Raw genomic sequence first — 18937 nt, 5'->3', positions numbered from 1 at the left:
ATTATAATTATTAACAATAATTAAAATATTGTTGTTATTGTTGTAGTTAATGAAATAGTTGTTTCAATGCTACTAATTGTAATACTTCTATGATAATAGCTGTTAATGCTAGGATATTTACATGTTTGCTGCTCCCCTCACTCGCTCTCCCTCTGCTCATCTTCCTCTCTTTCCCCATCTGTCGCCTCATCTTTCTCTCTCGATCTTCCTCCCTCACATCCCGGTCAGTGGAAGCGGAGGCTCCGCCCACCTTCAGTCTTGGTTCTGCTCAGGGTTTCTGTCTGTTAGAAGGCGTTTGGGTCGCTAAAGAATGAAGAATCAGTTTAGAGCTGCTCTAGAGCTGCTGAACTTAATAATTTCACAGATTTTTAGGAATACAAGAATTTGACCCTTTTACATTATATAAAACCTAATGAATTCTTATACAGCCAACACATACAAATACTGTTAATGATAAGTATTTCCATACCCTGTGTTGTTGATGCATTAGTGTTGTTATTTTCAGGCGGGCAGACGTAGAATATATTTATCATTGCTAAACATATTTTGAAGATGTTTGCACACAGCAAAGCTGCACAAAATGACCTTTATATTAGATGTTCCCATGCTTCTAAATTTGTTTCTTTTTCTATTTAGTTTTTGAGAAAAATGTAAATAGTACTGAATAAGTATGAAATAGGGGAAATTTCTTTTGTCACCATTTCCTGTCTGCAAATGACTGAATTGAGAGTTGTTTTGTGTTCAGGTATGTGTCAGACCGCGGTCCAGGGGAGTACCGCTCATTGTGCCAACACAAACTGCTGACGTCTCTGCAGCTCCCAGCTCCCACTGCCCGTGTCTACCCACCCACCCAGCTGGAATGGACCACCAACCAGAGGAAGGGTACCATGCTTCTGGATGTACACACATTCAATGGTGAGATTGACTTTGGTAGGAGCCTTGAACAGCAGGAGTTCACTCCTAATGAGCCTTTGGTGTTCTGTCAGATGAGAAGCTGACGACTGAAGTGGAGTCGTGGACCACAGGAGAGCAGATGGCCTCGTGGCTTCTTCATTCACGGTGCGGTCTTTTCACATCCAGTTATTATCATTATGTCCGTGTATCCAGTAATATTATATCCTGTAGTTTCTCCTTCCACCTGTGGTGGTTTTCACTCTTCTGTGTGTTGGGGCCTTGCAGAGGCGTGTCGGAGGCGGCGCAGGGCTGGTCCGTGTCCCTCCTGACCGATGAAGGCTGGTCCGATCTGGCCGGCTCAGACTTTGTCATGGATCTTCTTGCTGGAGCTGAGGCAGAAGTGATGCATTCAAGAACTCCTTCCTCAGCAAACTCTGACTACGTGTTCGGCAACCAAGCAGACAGGTGGAGTTCATAGAGTCTTTTCTGGGTCAAATTTGTTGTTTTGTCTCTAACACAGTAAGGAACTCTGAACGTCTTGTGCTCCTCAGGATGCCGGTCAGGGATACGGATGCCTTCATCCCACCAGCACCTCCTGTACAAGCCCCCCGACTACCTCCGTCTGAGGGACGCGCCTGGCGAGGAGATTATCCACCAGAAGGCAGGTGTTGTTACTGATTTCTGGTTCTGCTCTGAAACAGCTCGGTTCTGTGTGTTGTTCTAACCTCTCACTTGTCTGCAGGCCATGGTCAACAGATAGACACCTACGTTGATGACTTGTTTGACGGCGTGCTGGACCGAGGACCTCCGGTCAGTGATGGCATCAGATTTATTTCGTATTTTTCTCAGTAACTGTACTGCTGCATTGTCACGCTCAATATTATTGATCACTCATGTTTGTGTGTGTGTTCGTGTTTGTGTGTGTGTGTGTGTGTGTGTGTGTGTGTGTGTGTGTGTAGGACATGGAAAGGGTAGCCATGCTCAACCGTAGGATGAGGGGAGGAGGAGGGATTGGACCCATGATGCCTGGCATGTATGGAGCTGGTGGGTAAACTGAACACACCAAGGGGTAGATCTTTAGTGAACATCATAGTTATATTATAAACATAATCACACCTGAAAAATGTTATTTTGGGGGAAAAAATCACCGCTGATACAAAAACAGTTTTAACTGTTTAGTTTATGTCTCGCTGGAAAGAAAATACAAAATTAAATTTCTCAAATCATCACAAACTACAGCGTAAAAAGTGTAATAATGGGTGAATTTTCAGCCCCTCTTCATTCTCTCCTTCAGGTATGCCGATGACAATGCCAAGCTACGCTATGGGTAAGTGTTTCCTGTTGTTTTTGGCTCCAGACTTGAACCATATGCTGATGATCCTGTAGTCTTCTAATCTTATATAACTGTTCTCTTTGCTCAGGAACACCAGTTAACCCATCGATGGCCGCCTACGGTACCACTCCCATGATGCCAGCCATGCCAGGTAAGCCTCCGACACACAGAGCGTAGCATAGACGCTATGAAACAACGTGTCATCAACGTTAAATGTGTCACTCTCCAAACTGGCCACCCATTTTTTCACTTTCGTAACAAAGGTCAAAATTGAGAGCAAACAGGGTTGTTCCGGCTTCCATTGGGATGGCAGGCCGTATTCATAGGAGCCAGAATAGCATCGTGAGAGATCGTTACATTATGTTGGATTTTGTGTTTTCAGTTAAAGTTTTTAGCATAAGAGAGATTTACTCACAGCTTTTATTGTAAGTTAAAAATTAACACTGGCTTCTGCGTCGTCTTCCTCCTCTTTCTTCCCTTGCCTGCACTTCTTTTTTTCTGTCTCACATTTCAGATTGGCTAGCTCTATTCTGCACACAAATTTGTGCATTAAAATCCTAAACAAAGTTCTGAATAATTTAAAGGGTGACTAACTTCATCTCCTCCATGGTATCACTCTGTTTCTCCCCAATTCAATAGACTTGTGCAGGGTGAAGATGAGTAACTTGTGAATTTCTACCTGACCTGTGGACCTGCTGTAGTTCTGAAGTAGTTCTTAAGTTCTTATGTTGTACTTGTTGCAGTTCCTATATATTTACATACATTGCTTACATTCCTGCTTTAACAGCCATGATGATGCCTCAGATTCCCATGCCAGCCCCTGCTGTTGCCGACCCCATGCAGATGGCGGCAACACAGCAGGCCCTTATCAACCAGCAGGCCCTTCTCATGGTAAGGAGCCGCTCACATCGCATCAGACGGTTGTTAATCTTTCGTTTTGCCTTCCCTGGCTCCTCCTCATCCCTCCTCTTTCCTCCTCTCCAGGCCCAGCAGATGACGATGCAGGCGATGAATCTGTCCCAGCAGCAGACGCAGGAGCAGCAGAGGAAGCAGGAGGAAGAGAGGCAGCGGAGCCGTCGGTCCCAGCGACGAGAACGCTCCTACTCCCCCTCCCGTCGATCCTCCTCGCCCCCGCCTGCCCGGTCCAAAACACCTGCCGCTAAGCACACCTCCAGCCACAGGAAGCACGAGCCTGAGGTATACACAACAGGCATGATAGCAGGCTCCATGGCAACGGCTGCTTTGTGGGTGGAAGCAACTGTACAGCCAGCAAAAACGAAAATGAAAAAAGATTTTCTTTTATTTCATAAATGAGAACAGGAGAGTGTAAGAAAAAGACGTTTTTGGCGTCAGGTTGTCCACAGAGAGGACAAAAATGGTAGAAAATATATCCTGGCTAGCCAGCACTTCATCACAGGTCACCTATGAATTATGGTTTGTTTTTTAAATGGGAAAAATATGAATAACCAAAGTAAATTTCATTCATTCATTCACGTGTGTATTTCTTAATATAGTTTAATTCAAGTAAACGTATTTGTTTTATGGCATGTTTTTCTATTATTTCCAGGCTCGGACCAAACATATACAGTATTTTCTGCACTATAAGGCGCACCTTCAATGAATGGCCTATTTTTAAAACTTTTTTCGTATATAAGGCACATTGGATTATAAGGAATTGAGAAAATTAAAGCTTTCAGGTGCGCCTTATAGTGTGGAAAATACTGAACAGTAGTACTCTTGTATTAGCTGTTAACCGTGTGTTGGACTGACTCGAACTGAAAGCTTTTGGACAACAGTGATTAGTGGGGTACAGCAGGTCCCCACAAAACAGTGGCCGTTATAAAAATATGTCATCCTACAGCTAAACTGTGTCTTTAAACTCTTCCGGCCTCATCGCTGACATCAGTGGGTGTGTTCATTCATCTCCTCCACAGCCAGAGAGAGACGTGGACTCCCCCGATCCCGATGACCAGCACTCGTTCAGAGACAAGAAGGCGTACTTCCAGAAGTTTGGTGAGTGGAGCTGAAGGGAACCCAAACCCACTCTCTACCTGTTTCTTGTATCTTGGTCATTTTAGTCCCCCCCTCCCATTCCTTACAAGTTGTTAATATGTGGACCCTGTACTGTATCTGTATTCATATGGAATATAAATTTCCTGTTTCCCCACCATCTCTCTCCCCGTTGTCCTCCAGGCCATCGGTCGGCCACGCCCAGCCCCCCCAGACAGCAGCAGCATCGTTCCCAACAGTTACCTCCTAAGCCCCTCCCACCAACGGCCCCTAAGCCTGTTGGTAAGATAATCAGTTCAAGGTGCCAAATAATACTTTGTGGAATCTGGAGGTGTTATGGTTTGTTTTCTGCCTCATGTGACGCAGTGAAGCCCCCTGTCGCCCCTCCTGCCAAAGAAGCGCCCCCTCCTAAAGCCACACCTGCCCCGGCTGAACCTAAGCCTGAGCCGACGTCTAACATTCGGGAGATCATCAAGCAGTTCAACAGCCGACCCCAACCGGAACCCAGACCCTTCGAGCCCATCAGGTCAGTCCCTGGGACGTCTGCCCCCCCCCCCCCCTTTATAACCAGTTCAGATATGTGTGGCTTCACCTTGACAGGTGTTACTCTGATGTCATTTCACACCAAAGTCTGTTCCTGTTGTTTCCATCAGCTGAAGGAAGTCTTCCTTTGTTTTTACCAGACTAGAGTTGTTCAACTTGACATTCAGATCCTGCAAACGCTGACTCCCATCACGTTCAGTTATACACTACATGTACATGTGTCGGGTGTTTCGTCTCGACCTCCGTCTCCTCCGAACCCCTGAGACCGACTCACCGAACCCCCAGGGTTCGATCGAACCCGGGTTAAGAACCGCTGGTGTAAACGATCAATTAATGACTCCATTCTTTAGAAATAAAGCTTGTTCTTGTTGTGATTATTTTATACACAGAATTCCTGTAAAACAGTTCACAAAGAAGAGTGACCCCAAAGAGGAAGCTCTGGCCAAACTCAAGAACAAAGCTGTGCCACGAGAGAAGGTCAGGAGAACTCAGCTGTAATGACTACAAACTAAAACCTGATATCAACCTGCTCTTCACGAGGAAAGAGCTGCAGCTCAGGGCTTTATTTCACTCATCACTCCTGTCGGCACACAAACTGTGTTCCACATCCTCAAATCTTTGATTCTTGCTGTTACAGAAACAGTGGGTGCCCCCTCCACCGCCCCCTCCTCAGAGACCCTCCCCGCAGTCATCTCCTCCCTCCACCAGGGGTCGCCGTGTCATCTCCAGCAGCATGAGGCAGAAACAGCGCTCTCTGGAGGAAATATTTGCCCTCCAGCCATCTCTGCCTGCCCCTCCTGACAGCCCTCCTCCTCCTCCACACCCGGCCCCCATCCTCCAGAACATCCCTGACCCCCCACCCATGGCTGCCCCGTCGCTTGGTGGGTGTCACTTGCATCATGTTGTCAAGACATTTTAATTTATTTAAATTATTTTTAAAAAGCTGGAATTTAGGTTGTTTCTTTTATTGGACACAAGTACGTCACACATTTCCCCATTTAAAATAAATAAAATAGTTTTAATCCACTCGTTCGATTTCAAACCCTCTAAATTATGAAAAACGCAGAATTTACCTGTGATTAATTAATTATATATAAGTTACATAAGTAATGATAAAGTATGAAAGGAAACTCAAAAGTAACGAGAACCAAGGAGAACAAGTTCTGATGTATCCGTCCCCCCACCAGCGCTGGTGTTCCAGAACACAGCTCATATCTCAGATGTTCGCTCGTAAGTCCAACAAAAAATATGGCAAAAGTCAGTTTGCATATGAAATAACTCTGTCAAACAACTCCTATTCATGGTTTTGCTGTACAAACAAATCCAGGGGTTACCAACCTGGGGGGGTGACGGAGGAAGAGACCACAGTTTGATTGTTTTTATCATATTCTGTTGGACATTTCTTTACACAGAGAACAGAACCTTATGTTCAGTTGAATTAATATGGCTTCAAGTAAACTTCATCTGGTGTGAAGAAGTACCCCTCCATCAGTGACCCCCCCCCCCATGTCATTCTCTACAGACTTCATCCCAGATGACGAAGACATCCGCTCTAAGTTCTACCGCTTCTCTGCCAGCGTTTACTTCTCTTACTCCAACACACCGGGGAAAGTGTTCCTGAGAAAAGAGGTATGACACACACACACACACACACACACACACACACACACACACACACACACACACACACACACACACACACACACACACACACACACACACACGCACACAGTTTCAGGGCTCTGGTAGCAGGAACACTGGGACCAGTGTAGCTACAATGTAAATACGTCACAACAAACATGACTTGAAATAAATAATATTGATGACCTTAAAACTCTTTATTCTCAGTTCCACTTCTGCTCTTTTCTATTTATAGACACATTTCAAGATGCTTCACTCCTGGTGTTTGTTTGTTTGTTTGTTTGTTTGTTTGTTTGTTGTTTCTAATTGTTGTTGAAACCGCTGTGACTTCACTGCCTCAGTGTTTCGATGCAGACACGTACATACAATACATGTATTTCTGTACATCAATGAAGTTAAACGATTGTCTTTACTGCTGTTTACTGCATAACGCTGGAAGTAACATTCATTCAATCACAACAATGATTCACACACAAACAGTAAGTGAAGGAATGTAGTTTGGCTTCACTTTTCATCCACTCTTAAATAAAGTGCTTTCCTCTGACCTTTGACCTTAAACTCCTTTGATCAACCTCATCCCATTTCAGGTGTTTTACCCCAGAGAGATGTTCGAGCGGCCCTACATCCTCAACCTGCTGTGTGAACAGGTGAGTCCACTGACGCTTTACTGATCCTATTACATTCATGTGGGGCGCCTCTATTCAGTCCTCACTGCTGCAGTTCAGAATATCTTTATTACTCCATTGATTTGATTTTTAAAAGCACATTTATTCACAAAAAACAAATGACAAAATAATCACATTCACACAAAATCTAAAAGATTCACGCAAAAAGTAATTTACACGCAAAAATAACGAAGAGTAGGAAAATAATAAATAAACTAAACAAATGTATGTTGTGTAGATCATGAGGGACACGTACTCTGAGAGCTGCATCAGGATCAGCAAAGAGGAAAGGATGAAGATGAAGGACCTGCTGGGTGAGAGGCCATCTTAATGTTGCATAATGTCCACTCAAGTGTTTTTAAGTGGTTGGAAGTAACACCCATTAATAAAGAATAATCACCATCCATTTGTATCTGCATTACTCTGCCTCTTGGTTTAATCTCTGCAGCAAGTTTCAAAGTGGGAACGACCATCAGCACCGTCCAGAATGACGGCATGAAGAAGAGGATCATCATTGCTGCTCGAGACAACTGGGAAAACTACTTCACCCGGCTGTTCCCTGTGAAGGTGAGCCCGACAGGGAGCGTCCCGAAGTCCACCGGGTCGTAAAATGACTTTATCCACAGAGAACGTCAGAGGACTTTTTCATTTAACAACACCAGTCAGCATCAACATTTTAAAGTGTCGTTCGATCCCTTTACAACTAAAAGTAGCTTCTGAAAGAACCAAATGGATTTACAGTCAGGAGGTCATTGGTGTGGTTTCACTGACATTATTTAGCAGGTGATGCCAGAATGAGACTGCTGAGGCTGGACAGAAGACTTACATCTTGTATGTTTGTTAGCTTAAAAAAAGTAAAAATGAAAAACACACATTTCTGAATTACATTAATTCCACAGTAAATGAACAGAAGAAAACATTAATAACTAAAACACTGAATATGAACTGAAGACAGATGGAGGAATGAAGGAAAATTCATCCCTTTCTAGAAGGATCGTCTCCCTAAATCTACAGACTGAAGACACAACAGGATGGTGAGTCCCCTAACTATAGATTATGTGTGTATTTGTCTCAGTGGGACATTGGAGACACTCACATCCTGGGCGTGTCTCATCGAAGCGTTCGTCTCTTGAAGGTGGTCGGTGCGTCGGGCGTCAACCCCAAACACCTCCATCTGCTCAGGAGCTACAGGTAAACACCAGGAGGAGACGCCATCACTCCACCAGTCCTAGTCGTACACTTATTATTTCATAATGACACGTGAAGCCAGGGATCACATGTCTCTGTGTCACTGTGCACTAATTCATCCAACGAATGGTACGTTTGCTTATGTGTCAGAATGCTCTAATCCAGCCACTAGGGGGCAGTGTAACAAGCAGTAAACTTAATACTGATGTTAAAATACTGACATTCAACAAAAGATATGAAGATGATTAAAGCATCATTTTGAGCTGAGAAAAGCTAAAACTTTCTTTAACGTTCAGACGTATTTCTTCTTCTAAATGTTCTGTTTTCTGCCTCTCGTTCCTGCACAGAAAGTTCACTCAGGTCTGCTTGAATATAGTTTTGCAGAGTTGCTGTCAGTTGAGCTTCAGGGTGCCGACAGGGTGGTTCTGGAGCTCAAGAGTGAGAACTGGGTGCTGCAGTCCTCCAGAGCTCCTCAGATCGCTGCCATGATCCGTCTTTTCCTTCAGGAGCTCATCAAGGTACCTCTTTTGTTCCTGGTTCCACGTTTACTGGAGGTGATCCAGGAACTCTCTCGCTCAGGGGCCACACAGATGACGCGTTTAGCCCAGCAGCTCTTTTATTCTCATAATTTGATAGTAATCTGTGAATCAAGATAGGTGATGTAGTGGCAGGTACAGGGTCAGAGTTCAGCTGAGTCCAGCGCTCCGAATCCTCCTGCGGGCATTTAGACCACGTGGTCCCCCTAATGGTGACAAATGGCCCATTTTATTCCACATGTCACCCCCCCTGGACACTCTCCTCTCTGCTCTCTAGGACTCAGGCCATGTTATCGCCCTGAAGAGTTTTGTGACAGACGATAAAAGTTTGCTCAGCTTCACTAAAGGTGACATCATCAAACTGCAGCCAATGGAAGGGCTCCAGACAGGTGAGCTCAATTCTAGATTACTAGATATGTTTGTGAGGTTCATGTTGTTTATATTTTAATACAAATACTAATTTGTTGTTATTTCCTAAAGTTCTGTAACTCCGTTTCCCAAATTTCTCCGATAAATTCCCATTTACAATTGCATGCGAGCTTATCGTCAGTCCCATGCACCGAAAAATTAAGCAAGCAAATAAATAAATAAATAAATTATAATTTAAAATAAAATATTCTAAAAAGAAAGAGGGAAAAATGACAAACACAGGTTCAAACTTTAGAATATTAAGGTAAATATAACGTGCCAGCGTACTTGAACTTACTGCATGTATGGAAATATGTTATATTTATTTTCTTGTAAAGGAGATTTAGCTAGCTTTATTTATATGTTTGTAGTTTGTACATAATGTCCTGGAAAATGTATTTTGACTAAATAAGGAGGCAGTTCCTATTACTGAAGCAAGAACAAAGACGTAGAAATACTAGATTTATTTTGTCATTCTATCCAAAGCTTTGGAGTCAGTTCACACAAACAGCAGCTTCAAAGTCTTCTGTCCAGTTTAACTTTTAATTTCACTCGTTTGTAGATTCAGTAGAAAACACATTTGAAACGAGTGCATTCGATCTCTTGTGGTTAGTCTGTCTCTGATCTTGTGTATTTTGACACCACCTTCTGCAGGCTGGCTCTTCGGCACCACAGGGGGGCGCTCTGGTCTTTTCCCAGAGGACTCCACCCAGCCGTCGGCAGCCCCCGACTACCACGGTCTCCACATCGGTCAAAGAGACGACAGGAGAAGGAGCATGAGAGCTGCCAAGCCTACTGGACCCCCCAAAGACCAGTCTGCAGGTCCCATCAGCGCCCCCCCGGACAGCAGTGACCCTGACCGGCCCAGAGAGGGGGCCTCAGGACCGGGATCAGTCCAGGGCTTCAGCCAGGACATCAACTCACCCATCGCTGAGTTTGCCATGCAGTACTTCAGGTGTGATAGAGGGGGTGATATCTGCTATAATGTTCTGTTGGTTTTGCTTCCCATAATGCATCAGGGCTAATTGTGTGTCATTATGTGTAATGAAGAGCTGGGACCACAGGTCTGCCAGAAGGTGGAAGGGGTTTGTCACAGGTGGTTCAACACACACAGGTGAGACGGTCCGATCGCTCTGACATCACAGGTAGAGATTGTGTGTGTGTGTGTGTGTGTGTGTGTGTGTGTGTGTGTGTGTGTGTGTGTGTGTGTGTGTGTGTGTGTGTGTGTGTGTGTGTGTGTGTGTGTGTGTGTGTGTGTGTGTGTGTGTGTGTTATGTTATGCTCTGTGTGTTGCTTTATTTGTTCTCATGCCTGTTTCATACCCCAGTACATGTGGTTGTTGTTTGTGGTCCAGGTCCCCCTACAGGAGTCCCTCATTCTCTACAAGGACCCTGAAATGAACCAACTATCTGTCCAGTGCTTCACCTGTGAGTACAACTACACAACTATAACACACACACACACACACACTGTCACTGAGGCGGTCCATCATCCTGTCCCCCCAGACCTGATGCAGTTCATGGGTGACGTCCCAGTGCAGAACAAAGACGCCCAGTTGGACTGCGTTCGGAGCGTCTTACTGGTCAGTGCTCTCACACCTTCTGTCTACTAGAGTCTGGATGTCAGGTTTTTCTTCTGTACAGGTAGACCTCTGCTTAGGTCGTTTCGGATTATGTTGTTCTGTATTATCCATCAGTTTTCAAAAAACATATTTACATGGAAAAATTAAAATTAAAATAAAAAATTTGTCTGAAACAAATGTAAAACCATTAAACGTGCATAATATCATGTTACTGTACAATAAATAAGAATAAAAACATAATATATCAAAATAAGTGGGCGGCACGGTGGCGCAGTGGGTAGCGCTGTAGCCTCACAACACGGCGGGTTCGAGTCCAGCTCTGTGTGGAGTTTGTATGTTCTCCCCGTGTCTGCGTGGGTTCTCTAAGGGTTCTCCGGTTTCCTCCCACCTCCAAAAACACACGCTTCAGGTTAATTGGATGGTCCCAAATTGCCCGTAGGAGTGAGTGTGTGTGTGTGTGCGTGGTTGTCTGTCTTTGTGTGGCTCCTCGGTGCACTGGCGTCATGCTCGGAGTATCCCCTGCCTCACGCCCAATGCCAGCTGGGATAGGCTCCAGCTCCCCATGATCTGCTGCAGTGGATACAGCGGCAGAAAATGAATGGATATCAAAATAAGTACTCGTAGTTCCAATATCTACCGTCACTCGCGATTCACGTCTTCTTCTTTTCCTTTCGACTTTCCCCTTCAGGGGTCACCACAGCCAATCAGTGTCCTCCATCTAACCCTGTCTTCTGCATCCTCTTCTCTCAACCAACTACCTTCATGTCCTCTTTCACTACATCCATAAACCTCCTCTTTGGTCTTCCTCTAGGCCTCCTGCCTGGCAGTTCAAAACTCAGCATCCTTCTACCAATATATTCACTATCTCTCCTCTGGACATGTCCAAACCATCTCAGCCTGGCCTCTCTGACTTTATCTCCAGAACCGCTAACATGTGCTGTCCCTCTGATGTACTCATTCCTGATCCTATCCATCCTGGTCACTCCCAGAGAGAACCTCAGCATCTTCATCTCTGCTACCTCCAGCTCTGTCTCCTGTCTTTTCTTCAGTGACACTGTCTCTAGACCAAACAACATCGCTGGTCTCACCACAGTTTTGTACACCTTTCCTTTCATTTTAGCTGAAACTCTTCTATCACACATCACACCTGACACTTTCCTCCACCCGTTCCATCCTGCCTGTACACGCTTCTTCACCTCTTTTCCACACTCTCCATTGCTCTGGACTGTTGAGCCTAAGTACTTAAAATCCTCCACCTTCTTGATCTCTTCTCCCTGTAACCTCACTCTTCCACTTGGGTCCCTCTCATTCACACACATGTACTCTGTCTTACTGCGGCTAACCTTCATTCCTTTCCTTTCCAGGACAAACCTCCACCTCTCTAGCTTCTCCTCCACCTGTTCCCTGCTCTCTCTGCAGATCACAATGTCATCTGCAAACATCATAGTCCATGGAGATTCCTGTCTAACCTCGTCTGTCAGCCTGTCCATCACCATAGCAACAAGAAGGGGTCAGAGCTGATCCCTGATGCAGTCCCACCTCCACCTTGAACTCTTCTGTCACACCTACACACACCTCACCACTGTCTTACAGTCCTCATACATGTCCTGCACCGCTCTAACATACTTCTCTGCCACTCCAGACTTCCTCATACAATACCACAGTTCCTCTCTGGGCACCCTGTCGTAAGCTTTCTCCAGATCTACAAAAACACAATGCAGCTCCGTTTGGCCTTCTCTGTACTTCTCTATAAACATCCTCAAAGCAAATACTGCATATGGAGTACTCTGTTTTTTACATGAAACCATACTGCTGCTCACAAATGTTCACTTCTGCCCTTAATCTAGCTTCCACTACTCTCTCCCATAACTTCATTGTATGGCTCATCAGCTTTATTCCTCTGTAGTTGCCACAGCTCTGCACATCTCCTTCCAAACCTCTACAGGTATATCATCAGGACCGACTGCCTTTCCACTCTTCATCCTCTTCAATGCCCTCCTCACTTCATCCTGACTAATCTTTGCTACATCCTGGTCCACAACAGTCACCTCTTCTAGTCTTTGTTCTCTCTCATTTTCCTCGTTCATCAACTCTTCAAAGTACTCTTTCCATCTTCCCATCACACTACTGGCACCTGTCAATAGACTTCCATCCCTATCCTTAATCACCCTAACCTGCTGCACGTCCTTCCCATCTCTGTCTCTCTGTCTTGCCAACCGGTATAGATCAGTCTCTCCCTCCTTACTGTCCAACCTAGCATACAAGTCATCATAAGCTTCTTGTTTGGCCTTTGCTACCTCTACCTTCACCTTACGCTGCATCTCCCTGTACTCCTGTCTACTCTCCTCAGTCCTCTCAGTGTCCCACTTCTTCTTAGCTAACCTCTTTCTCTGTATACACTCCTGTACCTCCTCATTCCACCACCAAGTCTCCTTATCTACTTTCCTTCCAGATGACACACCAAGTACTCTCCTACCTGTCTCCCTGATCACATTAGCTGTAGTTGTCCAGTCATCTGGAAGCACCTCCTGACCACCCAGAGCCTGTCTTAACTCCTTCTTAAAAGTCATGCAACACTCTTCCTTTTTCAGCTTCCACCATTTTGTCTTCTGCTCTGCCTTTGCCCTCTTGATCTTCCTCACCACCAGAGTCATCCTACACACCACCATCCTATGCTGTTTGGCTACACTCTCACCTACCACTACTTTACAGTCACTGATCTCCTTCAGGTTACACCGTCTACACAAGATGTAGTCTACCTGTGTGCTCCTACCTCCACTCTTATAGGTCACCCTATGTTCCTGCCTCTTCTTGAAGAAAGTATTCACTACAGCCATTTCCATCCTTTTAGCAAAGTCAACTACCATCTGTCCTTCTGCGTTCCTCTCCTGGATACCAAACCTGCCCATCACCTCCTCATCACCTCTGTTTCCTGCACCAACATGTCCATTGAAGTCTGCTCCAATGACAACTCTCTCACTTCTAGGCATGCTCTGCATCACTTCATCAAAGTCCGACCAGAATTTCTCCTTCTCCTCCAGCTCACATCCTACCTGTGGAGCATACCCACTAACAACATTGAACATCACACCTTCTATTTCTAGCTTCAGACTCATCACTCTATCCGACACTCTTTTTACCTCCAGGACATTCCTAACAAACTCCTCCTTCAAGATAACTCCTCCTCCATTTCTCTTCCCATCTACACCATGATAGAACAACTTGAACCCTGCTCCTAAACTTCTAGCCTTGCTACCTTTCCACCTGGTCTCCTGGACACACAGTATGTCTACCTTCCTCCTCTGCATCATGTCAACCAACTCTACCTTTTCCTGTCATAGTTCCAACATTCAACGTCCCTACTCTCAGTCCTATACTCTTGGTGTTCCTCTTCTCTCTCTTCGTGCGAACACATTTTCCTCCTCTCCTTCTTCGACCAACAGTAGTCCAATTTCCACCGGCGCCCTGTAGGTCAACAGCAACGATGGCGGTCGTTGTTAACCCGGGCCTGACCGATCCGGTATGGAAGTCATAGGTTTGATTCGCATCTTTGATTTAGCAAAAGTTTTACGCCGGATGCCCTTCCTGACGCAACCCTCTGTATTTAACCGGGCTTGGGACCGGCACAATAAGACACTGGCTTGTGCCCTGTTGTGGCTACATTGTCACTCACGATTCACGTAACTGTTTTAAATTCAGATTAGTTTACGGTAAACTTTTGATATTTATAGTTGAATCCTTGAGTAGGAGAAGAAAACAGTTAAAGGAACTCTCCACCAGTTTTTACGCTCATCCAACAACAGTCAGAATCGGTTGTTGATGTTGATCATCCACATTCATCTATGTCCGCAAATTAAGCCACCAAATTCAATGTAAAATTAAAATAAATTGTTTGGTTTTTTTACTATTGCAAAATAAAAATTCCTGTATTTGTTTTATAACTTTAAAAGGGATTTTATTTTATCATTCACTCATAAATAAAGCATCCACAAAGTATGATAAACATCACATTGTATTGGTAAATTAAGAACTACACTGTATAGTAAAAAAATAAAATTTGTTTCTTCTTCTTCTTCTTCTTCTTCTTTTCCTTTCGGCTTTTCCCTTCAGGGGTCGCCACAGCGAATCAATTTCCTCCATCTAGCCCTGTCCTTTGAATCCTCTTCTCTCACACCAACTACCTTCATGTCTTCCCTCATTACATCCATAAACCTCCTCTTTGGTCTTCCTCTAGGTCTCCTGCCTGGCAGTTCAAAACTCAGCATCCTTCTACCAATATATTCACTATCTCTCCTCTGGACATGTCCAAACCATCTCAGTCTGGCCTCTCTGACTTTATCTCCAGAACCTCTAACATGTGCTGTCCCTCTGATGTACTCATTCCTGATCCTATCCTTCCTGGTCACTCCCAGAGAGAACCTCAGCATCTTCATCTCTGCTACCTCCAGCTCTGTCTCCTGTCTTTTCCTCAGTGACACTGTCTCTAGACCAAACAACATCGCTGGTCTCACCACAGTTTTGTACACCTTTCCCTTCATTTTAGCTGAAACTCTTCTATCACACATCACACCTGACACTTTCCTCCACCCGTTCCATCCTGCCTGGACACACTTCTTCACCTCTTTTCCACACTCTCCATTGCTCTGGACTGTTGAGCCTAAGTACTTAAAATCCTCCACCTTCTTGATCTCTTCTCCCTCTAACCTCACTATTCCACTTGGGTCCCTCTCATTCACACACATGTACTCTGTCTTACTGCGGCTAACCTTCATTCCCCTCCTTTCCAGGACAAACCTCCACTTCTCTAGCTTCTCCTCCACCTCTTCCCTGCTCTCACTACAGATCACAATGTCATCTGCAAACATCATAGTCCATGGAGATTCCTGTCTAACCTCGTCTGTCAGCCTGTCCATCACCATAGCAAACAAGAAGGGGCTCAGAGCTGATCCCTGATGCAGTCCCACCTCCACCTTGAACTCCTCTGTCACACCTACAGCACACCTCACCACTGTCTTACAGTCTTCATACATGTCCTGCACCGTTCTAACATACTTCTCTGCCACTCCAGACTTCCTCATACAATACCACAGTTCCTCTCTGGGCGCCCTGTCATAAGCTTTCTCCAGATCTACAAAAACACAATGAAGCTCCCTCTGGCCTTCTCTGTACTTCTCTATCAACATCCTCAAAGCAAATACTGCATCTGTAGTACTCTTTTTTGGCATGAAACCATACTGCTGCTCACAAATGTTCACTTCTGCCCTTAGTCTAGCTTCCACTACTCTCTCCCATAACTTCATTGTATGGCTCATCAGCTTTATTCCTCTGTAGTTGCCACAACTCTGCACATCTCCCTTGTTCTTAAAAATGGGCACCAGCACACTTCTCCTCCATTCCTCAGGCATCTTCTCACTATCTAAGATCCTGTTGAACAACCCAGTCAGAAACTCTACCGCCACCTCTCCTAGACCCTTCCATACCTCTACAGGTATATCATCAGGACCGACTGCCTTTCCACTCTTCATCCTCTTCAATGCCCTCCTCACTTCATCCTGACTAATCTTTGCTACATCCTGGTCCACAATAGTCACCTCTTCTAGTCTTTGTTCCCTCTCATTTTCCACGTTCATCAACTCTTCAAAGTACTCTTTCCATCTTCCCATCACACTACTGGCACCTGTCAATAGACTTCCATCCCTATCCTTAATCACCCTAACCTGCTGCACGTCCTTCCCATCTCTATCTCTCTGTCTTGCCAACCGGTATAGATCAGTCTCTCCCTCCTTACTGTCCAACCTAGCATACAAGTCATCATAAGCTTCTTGTTTGGCCTTTGCTACCTCTACCTTCACCTTACGCTGCATCTCCCTGTACTCCTGTCTACTCTCCTCAGTCCTCTCAGTGTCCCACTTCCTCTTGGCTAACCTCTTTCTCTGTATACACTCCTGTACCTCCTCATTCCACCACCAAGTCTCCTTATCTACTTTCCTTCCAGATGACACACCAAGTACTCTCCTACCTGTCTCCCTGATCACATTAGCTGTAGTTGTCCAGTCATCTGGAAGCACCTCCTGACCACCCAGAGCCTGTCTTAACTCCTTCCTAAAAGTCATGCAACACTCTTCCTTTTTCAGCTTCCACCATTTTGTCTTCTGCTCTGCCTTTGCCCTCTTCATCTTCCTCACCACCAGAGTCATCCTACACACCACCATCCTATGCTGTTTGGCTACACTCTCACCTACCACTACTTTGCAGTCACTGATCTCTTTCAGGTTACACCGTCTACACAAGATGTAGTCTACCTGTGTGCTCCTACCGCCACTCTTATAAGTCACTCTATGTTCCTGCCTCTTCTGGAAGAAAGTATTCACTACAGCCATTTCCATCCTTTTTGCAAAGTCAACTACCATCTGTCCTTCTGCGTTCCTCTCCTGGATACCAAACCTGCCCATCACCTCCTCATCACCTCTGTTTCCTGCACCAACATGTCCATTGAAGTCTGCTCCAATGACAACTCTCTCACTTCTAGGCATGCTCTGCATCACTTCATCAAAGTCCGACCAGAATTTCTCCTTCTCCTCCAGCTCACATCCTACCTGTGGAGCATACCCGCTAACAACATTGAACATTACACCTTCTATTTCTAGCTTCAGACTCATCACTCTATCTGACACTCTTTTTACCTCCAGGACATTCCTAACGAACTCCTCCTTCAAGATAACTCCTACTCCATTTCTCTTCCCATCTACACCATGATAGAACAACTTGAACCCTGCTCCTAAACTTCTAGCCTTGCTACCTTTCCACCTGGTCTCCTGGACACACAGTATGTCTACCTTCCTCCTCTGCATCATGTCAACCAACTCTCTACCTTTTCCTGTCATAGTTCCAACATTCAACGTCCCTACTCTCAGTCCTATACTCTTGGTGTTCCTCTTCTCTTTCTTCGTGCGAACGCACTTTCCTCCTCTCCTTCTTCGACCAACAGTAATCCAATTTCCACCGGCGCCCTGTAGGTCAACAGCGCCGATGGCGGTCGTTGTTAACCCGGGCCTCGACCGATCCGGTATGGAAGTCATAGGTTTGATTCGCATATTTGATTTGGCAAAAGTTTTACGCCGGATGCCCTTCCTGACGCAACCCTCTGTATTTATCCGGGCTTGGGACCGGCACAATAAGACACTGGCTTGTGTCCTCTTGCGGCTACATTAAAAAAAAAAAATAAATAAATAAATAAATAAATAAATAAATAAATAAATAAAATTTGTTTGTGAGCTTAAAATAACCTTGTATTAACTGATCAACGACAGATGACAACGTACGCCGAGGTTCACCCGTATTTAACTTCCACAGGGTTTAAAGATGGTTTTTCTGCTCTCTTAAGTTAGGGAAAGAAAAGGAGCTGCTGAGAGATGAAGTCTACTGTCAGGTCATCAAGCAGATGACCAACAATCAAAACAAGTGAGTGTACCATTTATTGTATTAAGCATGTTATAACTGTGTAATAGCACAAAATTAAAATTCAGTCCAATCATTGACATATCAGAGTAACTAGTCAGACCAATACACTTTTATTTTACTGGATAAGTTTTAATTTATCCACTTAGCTCTGTCTGTGCTATTTTACATTGGATAATACAATCATTGATGTGATCTTCTTTGGGTCAATAAAATCATTTTATGTCAAATTAAGAAATTAAGTCAAATGCAGGTAAAAGCAGCACCTGTGGCAAAGTTGATGGTCAAAAAGCAGTATTTCATCTTGACGGATTCATCTTGGACCCCAGGCTTGTCAGAATGACTTTGGTGGCCTGTCCACAGACCCTCCTGCGCCCGTGGGTGGCAGCTGCTCACCCTGGTGACGGGATTCTTCCCCTGCACTGGAACTCTGCAGCCCTACTTCACTCGTCACCTGCAAGACATCTCTGAGGACTACGAGCACCCACACAGAGGTAGAGGAAATGCACAGCGGCGTAAACATACCCCAAAAAACACGCTGCTAGAAAAATGCAACTGTTGAAGTAATTTTAACAGCCCAATATCATATATATTCAGATTTTAAATCTTTTTTTATTATTTTTTTTAAAGTTTATATACTGGTCTGATCCCTTAAGGGTAATTAAGAGATGTATGTGTT

General features: G+C 44.8%; 1 protein-coding gene across 1 annotated transcript in view; it reads left to right on the top strand.

Annotated features, from left to right (window-relative positions):
* Positions 1-18937, top strand: part of myo15b (myosin XVB) — a 42574-nt gene that overhangs the window by 19965 nt on the left and 3672 nt on the right. Inside the window, exons 30-57 of the mRNA XM_068306111.1 lie at positions 746-915; positions 987-1059; positions 1180-1359; positions 1446-1555; positions 1637-1704; positions 1854-1938; positions 2189-2221; positions 2316-2378; positions 3015-3118; positions 3212-3424; positions 4162-4240; positions 4421-4519; positions 4604-4763; positions 5170-5257; positions 5418-5661; positions 6303-6409; positions 7009-7068; positions 7325-7400; positions 7535-7653; positions 8162-8277; positions 8651-8792; positions 9088-9199; positions 9873-10173; positions 10269-10332; positions 10573-10645; positions 10724-10800; positions 18185-18261; positions 18622-18752. Of these exons, the coding sequence (XP_068162212.1) occupies positions 746-915; positions 987-1059; positions 1180-1359; positions 1446-1555; positions 1637-1704; positions 1854-1938; positions 2189-2221; positions 2316-2378; positions 3015-3118; positions 3212-3424; positions 4162-4240; positions 4421-4519; positions 4604-4763; positions 5170-5257; positions 5418-5661; positions 6303-6409; positions 7009-7068; positions 7325-7400; positions 7535-7653; positions 8162-8277; positions 8651-8792; positions 9088-9199; positions 9873-10173; positions 10269-10332; positions 10573-10645; positions 10724-10800; positions 18185-18261; positions 18622-18752 (3224 nt within the window). The remainder of the gene's footprint in view (positions 1-745; positions 916-986; positions 1060-1179; positions 1360-1445; positions 1556-1636; positions 1705-1853; positions 1939-2188; positions 2222-2315; positions 2379-3014; positions 3119-3211; positions 3425-4161; positions 4241-4420; positions 4520-4603; positions 4764-5169; positions 5258-5417; positions 5662-6302; positions 6410-7008; positions 7069-7324; positions 7401-7534; positions 7654-8161; positions 8278-8650; positions 8793-9087; positions 9200-9872; positions 10174-10268; positions 10333-10572; positions 10646-10723; positions 10801-18184; positions 18262-18621; positions 18753-18937) is intronic.

The sequence above is a fragment of the Antennarius striatus genome, chromosome 21 (genome assembly GCF_040054535.1).
Source record: "Antennarius striatus isolate MH-2024 chromosome 21, ASM4005453v1, whole genome shotgun sequence".
NCBI classification, from domain to species: domain Eukaryota; kingdom Metazoa; phylum Chordata; class Actinopteri; order Lophiiformes; family Antennariidae; genus Antennarius; species Antennarius striatus.
This window is presented reverse-complemented; position numbering and strand designations above follow the sequence as displayed.